General features: G+C 43.8%; 1 protein-coding gene across 1 annotated transcript in view; it reads right to left on the minus strand.

Annotated features, from left to right (window-relative positions):
- Positions 1-11,471: 11,471 nt before the first annotated feature.
- Positions 11,472-15,685, minus strand: part of FCHSD2 (FCH and double SH3 domains 2) — a 239,276-nt gene continuing 235,062 nt past the window's right edge. The window contains exons 18-20 of the mRNA XM_065421347.1: positions 13,119-13,242; positions 12,884-12,966; positions 11,472-11,552 (exon numbers count right to left, since the gene is read on the minus strand). Of these exons, the coding sequence (XP_065277419.1) occupies positions 11,472-11,552; positions 12,884-12,966; positions 13,119-13,242 (288 nt within the window). The remainder of the gene's footprint in view (positions 11,553-12,883; positions 12,967-13,118; positions 13,243-15,685) is intronic.

Below are 15,685 nucleotides of genomic sequence, written 5' to 3' on the forward strand. Positions count from 1 at the left end.
CTGGCAGGACCAAGCTTCTGCCCCCGCAGGAGAAATCGGTGGGCGGGGGGGCTGAGTGGGGCCAGGACCCTGGCAGGGAGCAGCGTGCCATCAAACATTGGCTCGTGTGCCGTCTTTGGCACGTGTGCCGCAGGTTGCCGACCCCTGGGCTAGGCTGACCCAGCTGCACAGACTCAGGTGCCAAGCATCTGAGTGTAGTGAAGACAGACTCTAGAACAAGTCACACGGGAGTGGGAAGGAAATGCACATATGGTCAAATGTAGAATATTTTTGACTTGATATAGACATTTAGACATCAATACAAATCCTTCCACTAACCATAGTGCACACAAACCCCTTTAGAAGGGGCAACAAGATGAACTAGCACTGTGTCCATGCCCTTAAACTGTTGACGTAATTGACTTCTGGAAGGCATTTGACTTGGTATCACACGACATTTTGATTAAAAAACTACAATGATGTAAAATTAACATGGTACACATTAAATGGATTAAAAACTGGCTAACTGATAGATCTCAAAATATGCTTGTAGATGGAGACTAGTCATCAAGCAGGTCTGTTTTCCTTGGGGTCCCACAAGATTTGGTTCTTGGCCCTACACTATTTAACATTTTTATCAATGACCTGGAAAAAAACAAAGTCATCACTGATAAAGTTTGCAGATGACACAAAAATTGGGAGAGTGGTAAGTAATGAAGAGGACAGGTTATTAATTCAGAGCAGTCTGGGTTGCTTGGTAAACTGGGCACAAGCAAACAATATGTGTTTTATTGCAGCTAAATGTACACATATACATCTAGGAACGAAGAATGTAGCCATGCTTATAGGATAGGCATGGGGGACTCTATCCTGGGAAGCAGTGACTCTGAAAAAGATTAGGGGATTATGGTTAAGGCTATGGTTTTGTCACAGAAGTCATGGAAGTCACGGAATCCATGATTTTCAGTGACTTCAGCCCTGGCTGCTGGGAGCTGCAGGGTCCCGCCACCTCCTGCAGTGGCAGAGAGCTGAGAGGTGGCAGGGGGATTCCGGCAGCTCCCTGATGCTGCGGAGAGGGCAGGGGATCCTGCAGCTCCCCTCCACCGCTGGTGGCTGGGGGGATCCCTGGAGCTCTGAGTCCCCACCAGTGGTGGGGGCCCCAGAGCTCCCAGCCACCCCACAGCTGCCCAGTCCCTTCCCATTTTATCATGGATATTTTTAGTAAAAGTCAGGGACAGGTCACAGGCTTCCGTGAATTTTTCTTTATTGCCCATGACCTGTCTGTGACTTTTACTAAAAATATCCATGATAAAATTGTAGCCCTAATCATGGTGGATAATCAGCTGAACATGAGCTTCCAGAGAGATGCTGTGGCCAAGATGCTGTGGCTAATGCGATCCTGGGAGGAATAAACAGTGGCATCTTGAGGAGCAGTAAAGAGATTGTATTACCACTGTATTTGGTGCTTGAGCACCCGCTGCTGGAATAATGCATCCAGTTCTGGTACCCACAGTTCAAGGAGGATGCTGATAAACTGGAGAGGGTTCAGAGAAGAGCCATAAGACTGATGCAAGGGTTAGAGAACATGCCTTATATTGATAGACTCAAAGACCTCAATCAATTTAGCTTAACAAAGAGAAAGTTAAGGGGTGACTTGATCACTAAGTATCTACAGGAGGAACACAAATTTAATACGTGGCTCTTCAGTCTATCAGGGAAAGGTCTAACATGATCCAATGGCTGGAAACTGAAGCTAGACAAATTCGGACTGGAAATAAAGCCTACATTTTTGATGGTGAGGGACTAGCACGGTGACGGGGGTGGTGGTCTCAAAACAGTGCTGGGAATCGCAATCCCCTGCCCTTCCAACACTGCTCAATGGAAGGGGGGTTCCAGTTAGATCACCCACAATGTCTGCTTCCTCCGCTCCTGCTCTCGGGAGACAGAGCGTCTCTGAGGGAAATCTTATGATCAAATCTGTAGTGGAGGAAGTCGGCCTGATCTCTCCTTCTTCAGTTCTGCCCACTCCCCTGCTGAGCACCTCTCCCTCGCCAACTTAACTGAATCTCTCGGCCCACAGTCCCAGCTGCCTTTTCACCACCTTTGACTTGAGTTTATCAATTTGTTCCCAAACTTCCTCCAATGACACCTCAATCTGGGACAGTTCCTCAGATTTGTCACCTAAAAAGAATGGCTCAGGTTTGGGAATCTCCCTCACATCCTCAGCCGTGAAGATCGATGCAACCCTCCCCTCACTTCTCTCTTCACAGGATCTCAACATTTCTACAAAGAGAAAAGTGACAATAGGACAGAACCTTTCTCTACCTCCACCGCTCTACCTTCGCCCGCCCACTTCCTGGATCCCAATAGGTATAGGTCCACCGCTCCCTTCCTCCTCCCCTGACACAAAAGTGTCTTGTTTCCTATCCTCTGTTAACCCCACCACTTGTCCCAGTGACTGTCCCACCTCCTGATCTCCCTCATGCCCACTTTCATCCCCTCCCTTACTCGGTGTTTGTACAGTGCCTAGCACGATGGGAGCCTGGTCCAGGACTCAGGCTCCTAGACACTGTAGTAATACAAATATTAAAGGCCCAGTAGGGAGAAGTGAGCATCTCTGGATTAGCACAGTTATTTTCCTGGAATGCCATGACGGGGCCCCATTGATTTGTGGAGAGGGGGTTTGCTCCAGGGCTGAATTTGACCCACTTTGCAGGATTCAGTTGAACACAAAAATGGTAAGTACCAGCTGTGCCATGGGATTTACATCTGCAGTGAGTGTCCCTTCTGCAACTAGAGCTGGAGATTCTTTCAGTGAACACGGGAAAAGAGAGCAGCCGTTACAACAGATGAAACTAATTACCATGAAAACAGAACCATCCTTCATACTGATCATTCTTGTAACGACATTTTTAAAAAATGTGCAGTTTTTCTGTAGCACTCCAGGCTGGAATGTAAATAATTTCCCACTGGGATAGGGTTTCTCTCCCTGGCTCTGATTATTTATGGATTTACCCTTGCAACACCCCTGGGAGATGTTAGCCCCATTTTACAGACAGGGAAATGAGGCAGAGAGAGAGAGAGAGAGGAAGTTACTCACCCAACAGGTCAATGGCAGAGCTGGAAGTTAAACTCAGGTCTCCTGAGTCTCAGTCCAGTGCTTTAACCACAAGGCCATCCTTCCTCTGACCAGTCGCATCAATTTGTTTACCTTACAGCGTGATGTGTGTCCTGGCTCTGTGATAGCACCGCCCCATTTATTTTGCATTGCCAGTCAGAGCCCTGCAGTGGGACCGGGACCCACGGGGCCTGCAGGACCTGCTGCCATAGTAGGAGGGCCCTATTGCCAGTTACAATTTAAAAAGATGTATATATTTAAAATAAAACTGAATTATTCCTTAGCCACCTGGAGCTTTGAAATATCCAGTTAATCTCCGTATCCCTCTTGCTGTGAATTCTGAAAACACAGCACAAGAACAGCGTGCTCTAATGTAAAGGGTTATTCATTGGGCTTAAATACTGTCTCGTACTAACGGGACTGGAGCAGGTTTCTGGTTCAGATTTGGGCCTCTTCATTCATGCCAGAAGATTACCATCATCCAGTGGCTTTTCAGTGCTCCTGTGTGCAAAACGTAATGGCGAGCCAAGTTTAACTACCAACATCCATGGCATGACTGGGCCTAACTGGCACACTTACTGGCAACCTCAGAACAGAGACCAAAGATTGAATGGGGCATGCAGAAAGAACTGCCTTAGAGACGGTCTCTCTTCAGGTCAGGTGTGGGAAGCTTGCTCTACCCATTGCCTTCTGCGGTATCTGCTCTGGGGATTAACAAGCTTCTCCAACCTCCAGTGCTGTTGAGACTTCTCCCAAACCTCGTCTGAGGGAGAGATGTACCCCAGTACTCCTGAGCTCCCATCCCCCAGGCGAGCTCCAACTGCTGTTTCCCGTTCCAGCCAAACCAGTTCTCATCTGGATGCCCAAATTGTTTTCTTTAGACTGAAAGTGAGGTACAAAAAAAGGAAATCTTGTTTATGTGCTTTCTCCTTATAGCACCTCTTGTTCTTTATCGCACCACCCAACACCATACCCGCCCTGAGGAGGAAATGCCGGTTTAGATATTCACACAGTGACATTTAGCATGGTGGGTGAAATGATCAGAGCATCCAAAGCCTTTTGTTAGGCCTGTCCAGCGCTTGGCCTCTCTGCAGAGGCTGTCAAGCGAAGTGATGGTTTCTGGGACTTGGACACTTGTTCGATAAGAAACTGGACAGAGAGCACCAGCCCTGTTCTCTCTCCTGTGTACCCTTCATCTCTTAGCTGTGAAATCTGTTAGACGGTGGAATCATTTTCTAAACAAAGCGGCGGAAGCCCTATTGCTTGACACATTTAAGACTGGCTAGAGTAGTGGGAAATACATTGTAGGGAACAATCCTGAAACGGGAAGGGAAAAATGGGTCTGTGGATAAATTTTACACAGGCTACCAATGCAGTCAGATTGAAAAGACTTCCATTCACTTATGACTTGGGCCACATTTGAACTCATAACCTAGAAGGAAAAGGTTCCATAGTCCATTAGCAAACCCTGGGGCAATCCTGTCCCACTGGTGTATGGCTTTTCTGATAGATTATTTTTATGATGTATTTACCCAGTATATACAGTGCCAAGTGTGTACATGACCCTTCAGAGACAATTGAGGGACACAGTGCCTGCCCAGAAGAGCATGCATGCTGCAGCCCTGATCCCACAGTCAGACCTCTGAGCCTGCAGGGAGTCCACATTGACCTATCCAAACAGCTAGCAAGGGGACGACTTCCTCACCTGTCACTTGCAGGAGGTTATTTAAGAGATGTCGAACAGCTGGAGCTCAGCTGAAGTACCCCGGTAAACCAGAGACATCACTGGGGAAAGCTCAGTCCAGTTTCACTTCAGTAAGGTTTCTGGGTCCATTTAAAATCCGCTTCTTTAAAGAAATAAGCTCAGAGGAAGGAGTAGGGAATGGGCTAAGAATCTAAATCAATCACGGATCAGCTCACTTCTCTCTTGTTCAGGCCATGATCTCATTAGATCTCATACACAAAGCAGGGTCAAACTGTAGCACTTAGATGAAAAACCTCCCAGGAAAATCCAGGGTTCTGTATGCAAGAAGTAATCCTAAGAAATACTCTTTTCTCTGAGACTGAGCCGCACTGATTTTATGCTCCAGAGTGGCGTTGGGGGGCGCTGTGCTGCTAGACATTGCAACACTCATAAGAGACAAAACCAAGGCCCATACTGCTACCGATCATTAAGATCCCAGAGCATTTTTGTCAGCGTTATCCCTCTGGGATTTTGGCCAATTTTCAATGACAGCATGGGTCCCCCAAAGCCCCTGCAGCTTCAACTGCAGACAGCATTCTTCACTTTCTGTACTAACCTGCTGGTGTAGTGCAAGTGTTGTGTACTGTCAAACACCTGTGTTGCACCCCAGGAGATGCAGGTCAGTGGTGGGCTATTGTACTCACACAGAGTGACCACTGCCATTTCATTTCCCGGTAGTACTGTGAAAAGAGAGATGTGGCTGTTCACTGCAGATGCCAGTTGTCTATTCCAATCCAGCTCTGGTAATTGAAAACGGCAGATTTTACTTACCGTACCTGCTTCAGAGCTGGAATCTCTGCAGCGCTTTTATCTTCTGGTAAAAATGACCTTCACTTCTGCAATGCAGAGGCTCCCTCCCTCCCGTGAACCTTCAATCAGATTTGTAATACTCGATCCGCCTGGGTAATGCTTTGAGGATGAAGCTACTTGCAATACTAAGCACGTCAACATTTTTCTAGCTGAATCTGCTTTAGTGGCTCATTTGTGGCCCTGAATTCAGGTTGGTTTTTTTAAAAAAAAACCTCCAATCAATCTTTCTGCAACCTCCTCGCTCATCCCAGACTAAGGACAAAACACCTTCCCTGCCCCTCCCAGCTGAGTGGAGGGGAGCTGACACACGGGGCTAGCTGGGGGGCATGGAAGAGCAGAAACACAGCTAGCCAGGGGCACAGAAGTAGGGGAAGAGCATGCTCCCTCTGTCCCTGCAGTAGTCTTTCTGCAGGAAGCCAGACCTGCAGATGAGGAGGGGGTGAAGTCCTGGGGCTGACATTCTGCACAGCATCTTCTCTCCCAAGCTTGCTGGCAATTCAGTTAAGTCATCATCATGTTACACAGATTCCCCTTGGTGCTGAGTAAGGGCCTCCATGTGGATAGCCTTGGCTTCTAGCACACCCACCGAGAACTGCAGGCCAGCCCATCCCCTGCTGCTGATGTGGGGAACACCCCCCCATCCATCCAATCATAGAATATTAGGGCTGAAAGGGACCTCAGGAGGTCATCTAGTCCAACCCCCTGCTCAAAGCAGGACCAATCCCCAACTAAATCATCCCAGCCAGGGCTTTTGTTAAGCCTGACCTTAAAAACCTCTAAGGAAGGAGATTCCACCACCTCCCTAGGTAACCCATTCCAGTGCTTCACCACCCTCCTAGTGAAAAAGTTTTTCCTAATATCCAACCTAAACCTCCCCCACTGCAACCTGAGACCATTACTCCTTGTTCTGTCATCTGCCACCACTGAGAACAATCTAGATCCATCCTCTTTGGAACCCCCTTTCAGGTAGTTGAAAGCAGCTATCAAATCTCCCCTCATTCTTCTCTTCTGCAGACTAAACAATCCCAGTTCCCTCAGCCTCTCCTCATAAGTCATGTGCTCCAGCCCCCTAATCATTTTTGTTGTCCTCCGCTGGACTCTTTCCAATTTTTCCAATGACTGCGGTGTGCCCTGAAACAGCAGCTGCTTCCTACCTTCATTTCAGAGAAGTTGCAATTCACTCTGTAAAGCACTTTGGGACGAAGAGATCTGTTTGAATGTAAATTGTTGTTACCAATTAAATACATTATCACAAAATTCAGTGTGCAAACAATCCTATTCACAAAGCGAAAGCTCTTGAGAAATATGCCTGTCTTGGGGAGAATGAGAGGAAATGAGGACTAAAGAAGGGAGATTTTATTTAGAAGTTACTGTTCACGAAGTCAATTAAAAATAATTGTTTTTTGTATTATGCTAATTCCTATGGTTCCAGGTCATGGATCAGGGACCGTTGTGCCAGGCACTGCGCAAACACAGAACACAAAGAACTTGCACTCTGAGTAGTAAGATGAAATGTAAGGTGGCTGCATACAGATGGTGGAGTGCAAGGTAGAAATGACACACTAGTCAGCACAACAGGCACTGGTCACAGCACACCGGCTGCCGAACTTCTGTTAAGTTTTTTTGTATGCATCATGACAGAGGAGAGCTTTGAGGAGGGACTTGAAGGACAATGATGTGGCTTTGCAGATGTTCGGGGGAAGGTCCTTCCAGACATGAAGAGGCAGCACAAGACAAAGCATCAAGGTGCTGATTCAAAATGGAACAAAAGGGGCGATTGAGGGAGGCATCATTGGTGGAGTGGAGTCAGGAATTGACAACTTAATAGCACCCAAGAGATGACAGGCCGTGCAAAGGGGCCTTAAAAGCAAAGGTGAGTAGTTTGTGTTTGATACAGTGGGAAAGGGGGAGCCAATGGAGAGATGGAAAGGGAGGGTGACGTGACCAATGAAATGATCTTTGCAGCAGTGTTTTGAATGGGTGTTAAGCGGGACACGATGTTCCTTGTCAAGGCCTGAGGAGGGGGAGGCTGCAGTAGTCGAAAGGCCTGGATACGAGTGTTAGCTGTGTGGACAGAGAAGAAAGGCCAGATCTTCAATATTTAAACATTTATATTGCAGCAGTGCCTAGAGACCACCCACGTCAGAGCTCCATGGCACTAGGTGCTGTGCAATCCCAGCAAATGACTGTCTGACCGTTGATGTCAAAGAGCTTTAAAAAGTCAAGAATCAAATCAAAACGTGGTTTTCTTTGTATAATTTAGTGCCCAATGCAACAAGGGTGCCATCTTTGAGAACAGTTGTACTTAGCAAAGCAAGACACTTGGGATGGCTTCTTAGTGCCATCAGAAATCATCACCAAGACTATCGGCATCCTGGCCAGCCAGGATGGGCAGGGATGCAAGCCTATACTCTCAGTGTCCCTGGCCCCTCTGTTTGACAGAAGCTGGGAGTGCGATTGGGAATGGTCAGGTGATGGATCACTCGATGATTACCTGTTCTGTTCATTCCCTCTGAAGCACCTGGCATTGGCCACTGTTGGAAGCCAGGATACTGGGCTAGATGGACCATTGGTCTGACCTAGTATGGCTGTTCTTATGGCATAGAGAAATCCAAAAGATGAGGATAGGGCTGTGATAGAGAGGGAATTCATACTGTTCACACAAACATATACACCATGTAATTCTATTACAGGACAAATGTATTTGACAGTAGCTATAACACTTTCTCTCCCAATAAAGGACACCCAGCAATCATTTTAACAGAATTTTTTTTACTGACTCACCACTCTTGGTACATTAATACTCTTTCAGAAGCTTGAAAGCAAACATAACGTTTCTTAGCAGTTTTGTTCTTCGACACTTGGCAAATTCCTGATTTCTCCCACTATGTGTCTTATGGAACGAGCACCAACTGAGCAAAGAATTGTTCACCTGCTTATTTATCTAAAAGATCAGTGATGTCAGCAGAGTTCTGGGAACAACGGCCTAGTCTTGGCAAAGTGCTCAATACCTGATGGGAATGGCGCCAGAATTTGTTAGTTGACAGGTGAACTGAAAGCCATGTTACTTCCTAAGATCCAGGTCCAATGTTTCACCTGCAACAGTTGATGTTATCACTAATGCCCAGGGCTGGAAGGAGCAGCATTCTTTATGCTGCTTTAGGAACTAGTGATGCTATCAACTGGGGTAGGGGTAAATAACCCAGGTATCAGGGCTTAGCAAGTAAGAATGGGAAGGGAAGGGCTGATTTTTAATTGTTTTGGGCCAAGTCTGGCCAGAAGCATGGCTATGCTTTAAGGCCTTGATTCACCAAAGCACTTGAAGTTACTCATGTGCCTAAATCCATCCCTATTTAGCAAAGCACTTAAGCATTCTTAAGTCCCTATGAATTCCTTTAACTTTAAGCTTGTATGTTCTGCTGAACAGAGATGGATTTAAGCACACATGCAAGTGCGTTGCTGAACCAGGACTTAAATGTCTTGGTAGGAGAGTGACAGATTAAAAATAAACCAAGAAACAAAATAATCCCTTGCATCCGAAGATGTTTCCCAACATATCATCAGTGAAATTTTGCTCTCAGTTACTGGCGTAAATCTGGAGTAAATCTTCTGGATGAGTTTGTCATTTTTGCAACAGTCCTGTGTACCAAGAAACACACACAGGTTTAATTTCACTTTTTTATTATTCAACATTTTATACATAATAAATACAAACTTTTTACAGCCAATATAAAGAAAGCATTTGCACCTATGCTTTCAGTGTATTGACACTGTACATGGTGATGCGTCGAATACATGCCCTGTATGAAGAAGTCATAGTTAAAAAGGAGGCATATTTTTACAACTTTTCTTATTTTTTTTTAAATAAAAGTAGCAGCTCTTACAGAAAATATTTTAAAATACAACTAAAGATATTTAATATAACACTTTCTGAATTTTGAAAGTCCGGGTATGAAGGACACAGAAAAACTGGCCAAGAAAACTGAACATTAACATTATGGCAGTACTTGCTTTTCTTCTGCATCTTGAAGCTTTTAAAATTTTTGCCAACAGTTAAATCTTTTAAAAAACTTTTTTTTTAAACTTAAGAATAAGTTTGATAAACACATAAAAAGACCTCAAACAGATCAACAGGAGGAGAGATGCAAAAGAATGAAAAACATGGAAAAGAATCTTCAATGGACAGTCATAGATTTCATGACTGACCGATGACATTTTTCTTCAAACAGCTCCACTCTAAGTTAACATCCCACTGGGAGAAGAGATTGGCAAATACTAATGTTTCAGACACCCAGCTTGGATTGTGATTTACAAGTATGTGCAAAGTTTATGATAAAATGTTGTAAAATGATTTCGTAAATGCAGCCTCAAAAACAAAAAAAAAAGCCCTTGTAAGTTAACTAAATGTAGACACTTAATTTACTGGCTTAGGAAAAATATGAACACACAAAAGTGCATTCAGTATAACCCATATAATAGCTCTTAAATGTTTTGTAGGTGGTTTTTCCATGAAGCTTTGACCCTCTGGGTATTGCTATTTTCAGAACAGTTTAATGATCATATTTAGAGAAACAACCATTTTCCCCTGGGATGAAGGATTCCCCTCCTCTCTTTACCCATTTTTATTCATGTTACAACACAAAATACCCCCACTTTTCTAAAATATCAACAGTTCCTTTCTATAGAGAAATCTGGTGGAAAATTACCCTTGAAGTCCTTGTACTCCCTATATCTTGCATAAAAGTAATTTGAGTTCTTAATCTCCTCTACTCCTTTCACCCCCAAAGATGGTTTCTGAAGGACTGGAGTAGGCCATGGATTTCCTGGTTCTCTGGTCTCGGCTAGTGAATGGGCTTTGCATGGAGAAATACAATGGGACGATCCAAAGCGGACACTAAATAATGCATGTAAGTATTCTGAATGACACTTCTAACTCTAGCCAGATGTTTTGATGGCAAAGATATACTGATAATGCTGATAATAAAGTACACGGCAATAAATGGGATAAAAGTGACCCACCTACTAAAAAAAAATCTGCTAAGAAAAAAATGAACCTCAATTTCCAGATCTAGACAAAATGTCACTTTTCTACTGGTTGGTTTATGCTATAGAACAAGATGTTGCTACTAATTCAGCACCTCCTTATTAGATACTCTATTACTAAATGAACTGCATAAATATTAATACAAAGAATATTTTGTTCTGTTTTTTAATTATCGAAGAGGTGTGCATTAATGCAATTAACGCCATATGATCTGCAGCACTTTTCCTGATCTGTAAGATTATTTTCCTTTTTTTCCCTTCTTTGAGGGGATGAAAGAGGAGCCAGCCTCATCTTAAACCTATTCTTTTGTTCCCTTTTTTATTCCATAAAATCTGATTACTATTTAATCAGACACATAATGCTAGTTGAATTGAAAATCTTTAACACATTCCTACAGCAACAGTAATATACTGTACTAATGCACATGGTATAAGTATGCTATGACTAAGTTGCATGAATGAGGCTCTCTCCTAGACCTCCATATAAAAACTGACCATCTTTAGCCAAAAGAGAAACCCGCTCCAACGCATTCCTCTGCTCACCATTTGGCCCATCTTGGTTTGTGCTAAGGGAGGAAGGATGATGTATATAAAAACAAAAAAGGCACAAAATATTCATGACTGAGGGAAGGAATCCACCATGTCACTGTTACCTATAATCCTCCCCACTTCGTGCTCTATGAAAAGTCTTCATCATGCAAAAGTGCCTAAAAACAAGATTGACCAAACACCACATTTGGCCTTGATTGTAGCACTACTACTTCACTAGTCCAATCATTATACCAGAGTAATTTCCACATCCTCTATCTTCTCCGTCGTCCTGCGATGGTGTGTAGGGGGAGGAGGAGCGGCTCGTACCTGAAATGAGCAACACACACCTGTAACTACCAGAAGACGTATCATGAAGTTTCGTAAGGTGGGTGAGGTAATATCTTTTATTGAATCAACTTCTGGGACCAACACGGCTACAACATGATATACGTGACGTTCCATGGCTTATATAGACTAAAACTAGAAACACTGGGCCAGACTCTCAAGCTGGTGTAAGCAGGTGTACCTCTATTCAAGTCAACGAGGCTACACTTATTTACACCAGCTGAGGATCTGGCCCATGCAATGAGGCCATCACTGATATCTGTTCTAGAATTGTTAGGGAAATCTGACTGTCTAAACTTAACTGTGGCTTGATTTAGAACTTTAAAACCCCCAAATCTCTTGATTTCAAAGTAATCCCAACAGATGGATTTTGAATTTTTCAGCTAATAAATTCCCTCCTTCCTCGTTTGGCAAAATCTCTTTGTAGGTAGCCCAGACTTATCAAAACGTATTAGATCTTAGTATTAGGAGCTCCTCATCAGAGGACCCATGGGGGGGGGTTACAAATGAGCTTAACCCTGATGTAAAGGCGCCAACAGGACCACATGCTGAGACAGACTGCTGGCAAACAGATTTCTCTGCCAAACACTTTTTGTGGTTGGCAACACAAAATCTCTGAAAAACATGTGTACAAAGTACAGGATCCAGCTGCTCCAGCACCTATATTTTTCAGTCTTTGAATTCTATTATTTATATGTATTGCACTAATATACACAGACATGATTATTACTCACAGAGTACTAGCTATGTAAAAAGGGAAACAATCCTCCAAAGCTTGAAGTAGCAATGCAAGATTAAAACTAGCACCTATTATTTTTTATTATTGTAGATCTGACAACCTCCTCTGATTTTGGTTTCCATGATTCAAAATTTAGGTGTTTAGGAAGGTAAATATCAACACCTAGATTAGATAGAAAGTGAATTATTAATAAGATCCAAGGTCATCGTTAAACACATCATGACCCATTGTGTAACTAGGTGCAGCTTTGTTTTATTGTGCTATTTACTTATCTAACTTCCTGTCATACACATCATGTAGCTTTTTGACACATCTGTGTTCCACTCCACAACATGTGAACAAGCCTTCCCCTTAGGATATTTTTTTCTGGGGATAATATGTTTGCATATTTATTAACCTGACAGATAGGACTTATAATAGGATGTGAAGAATATGGTGGCCCAGCTTCTCAGCTGGGGTATCAACATCGTTCCACTGGCTTCAATGGAGCTATGCTGATTTGTATCAGCTGAGGGTCTGGCCCAGTTTATATAATATTACCACATCACTAAACCCAGCAACACTTGAAGCTTACAGGTCGCAGTTTGCCGTATGAGGTTTCAGGAGCAAGTCGTGGAGGCTGGGAGAATCCAGGAGAATCTGAGCCGAAACTATTTTCTGAAAGAGTGAACAATAAAAACCAAAGCATTGTGTGTGTGACTGAACCAGCTGAATATTGTGAAAAGAACATGTTTCTACTGCAATCTGAAATGTTAATTAAAACAAACATTTGGATATAATGTTTCTTGTACTAGCAAAAAATCTCTTACCGTTAGTTGATGGTGACCTGGGGAAGTACTGAGAGCCTCTCTTATCAGGACTATGGTAGGGACTAATCGGTGGCTGGTCATACAGCGGCAAGAGTGGAAGGGAATTGTGAGGCTTTGGGGATATCTGTGTGACAGAGGAAAAGAGACGCTGCAGAGATTCATTCTTCAGCAAGTTCAATGAATACACAGGCATATACTCACTAACTCATACACTGGTATCCCAATTGCTTTAATCTAGTGAGAAGTTGTATCTGTCAGATAAAAGTGCTTATCAGCTGTATTTGGGGAGAAGAGAGAGGATATAATATAGCGATTAAAAAAAAATCACAAGTGGTTATGCCGAGCAGATTTTTCCTCATTTCCCCAGCAGTTGTAATCTAGACAGGTTTTGTCTGAAGGTTGTTTTAAAAACATATCAGCCTGCTGAGCGCATCTCGCCAAATACACCTCCACAAAATAATGTTCATGATCATGAGTTTTATCATTGCTTGACAGCATGTATGTCATTTAAATGCAGAGAGGAATAAAAAGTAGGAATAATGAAACTCACGCATTTTACTGCAATAAGGCATCAGTAAGAAGTAGAAGTTCGTTTTCTATAGCATTTCTATAGCATTGTAAGTGCATGCGATGCTTTACAACAGGTAGTTATGCTAAACCCTACCACACACTGCTTATAATTTAAAAAACAGTGGATACATTGCAGTGAACAGACTGGCATGTGCCCATTATTGCTGATAAGCTTCTAGCAACAGGTGAGGAGGAGATGGAGAAGAGGGGATGGGAGCTTTTAATATTGGGAGACTGTTCCAAGCATAAGGGGTGGTAAAGAGGAAAGCATGATTTCATTATCCGTTTGTCTAGAAAGTATTACCGTTATCTTTTTAATCATTATCACAAGCTAGAAAAAAAATTGCTTGTATAAAAACTGCAAGTCCTACCAAATCGCAACACAGCCTGTATTCTGACATTTTTATATCTGATTCTGCCAAGCTCTTGCATGGCTCAATCAGGAGAAATGAGTTGTACAATATTGTGGTTGTACATACAGTAACTCCTCACTTAAAGTCGTCCCGGTTAACGTTGTTTCATTGTTATGTTGCTGATCAACTAGGGAACATGCTCGTTTAAAGTTGCGCAATGCTGCCTTATAACGTTGTTTGGCAGCTGCCTGCTTTGTTCACTGCTTGCAGAAAGAGCAGCCTGTTGGAGCTAGCTGGTGGGGGCTTGGAAACAGGGTGGACCGGCAGCCCCCCTATCAGCCCCCCGCTCCCCTAAGTTCCCTGTGTGGCAGCCGTCCAGCAGGCTATCAATGCCGGCAATTCAGTTGTCCCTCCTCCCACTCCCATGTGCTGCTCCTGCCCTCTGCCTTGGAGCTGCTCCTGGGAGCCTCCTGCTTGCTGGCGGGGAGGGGGGAGAAGGGGAGGAAAGGGAGGCTAATATCAGGGTGTCCCCCTACCCCCCCCCCCGCTCACCCTATCTCCATAGAGCGGGGGAGGACGGGACACGACAGGGCTCAGGATAGAAGAAGCTTGCAGGCAGCAGCTGCTGTCTCAACTTCCTGATCTAAAAAGGCAGTGTACTTAGAGTGGGGTCAGCGTACTTAAAGAGGCAATGCGCATCTCTCTGTCTCTCACACATGGTGTGTGTCTCTGTCTGCCATTCTGTCTCCCCTCCCTCCATTCGTGCTGCCTTGTAGAGTGTGAGGCTACATTAACAACATGTTAACCCTTGAGTGCTCAGCTGAGTTCTAGTTCATCATTTAGCAGTAAGGCATTCCCTGGGAAATATCCCATCCTCTGACTCTACCACCTCAACCAAGCTTCACAATCATCATTGCTGGGTACAGTATTACATTGTTTGTTTAAAGCTTATACTGTGTGTGTATATATATATAGAATATAGTCTTTTGTCTGGTGAAATTTTTTTCCCTGGAACCTAACCCTCCCCCCGCCCCCCATTTATATTAATTCTTATGGGGAAATTGGATTCGCTTAACATTGTTTGCTTAAAGTCGCATTTTTCAGGAACATAACTACAACGTTAAGCGAGGAGTTACTGTATCTGACTCTAAGAGCATCCCTGTGCCAGAAGGCAAGAGGCTCCCAGGTATCTCTAGCTGTGAATTTAGGCTGGGTTGACCAATTCAGTGTACCCCAACTCACTATCGTTATAATCCGTATCTAAAAGGTGTCATGTGATATGTCACTGGAAAACTTATTAGTTTTGTCATACGTCACTGATCATCAATATTCTTGCATTACAGATGTATGGACAATCAAAAAAGGATTATACAGATATGCTGCAACTATGACTAAACTGTGTTTAAACCAGGAATGTCAAGGGGAGTTGATAAACATTTTTTCCCCAGACAAAGGAATATGGTTCTGCCCGCTTGAATGTGTCTCCCATGTAAATTGAGCAAGGTGTGACCAAAGATAAAGAACATTTGTATGCCAGGCAAACAAAGCCACCACAAGAGCAAGTGGGGAAAAAGCGATCACCTAATCTCAGCAGGGGATGGGGATTGCACTCCCAGGAAGCCTTTCTGCCTCTTGAAGCAGGGT

This window comes from Emys orbicularis, chromosome 1, assembly GCF_028017835.1.
Source record: "Emys orbicularis isolate rEmyOrb1 chromosome 1, rEmyOrb1.hap1, whole genome shotgun sequence".
NCBI lineage: Eukaryota > Metazoa > Chordata > Testudines > Emydidae > Emys > Emys orbicularis.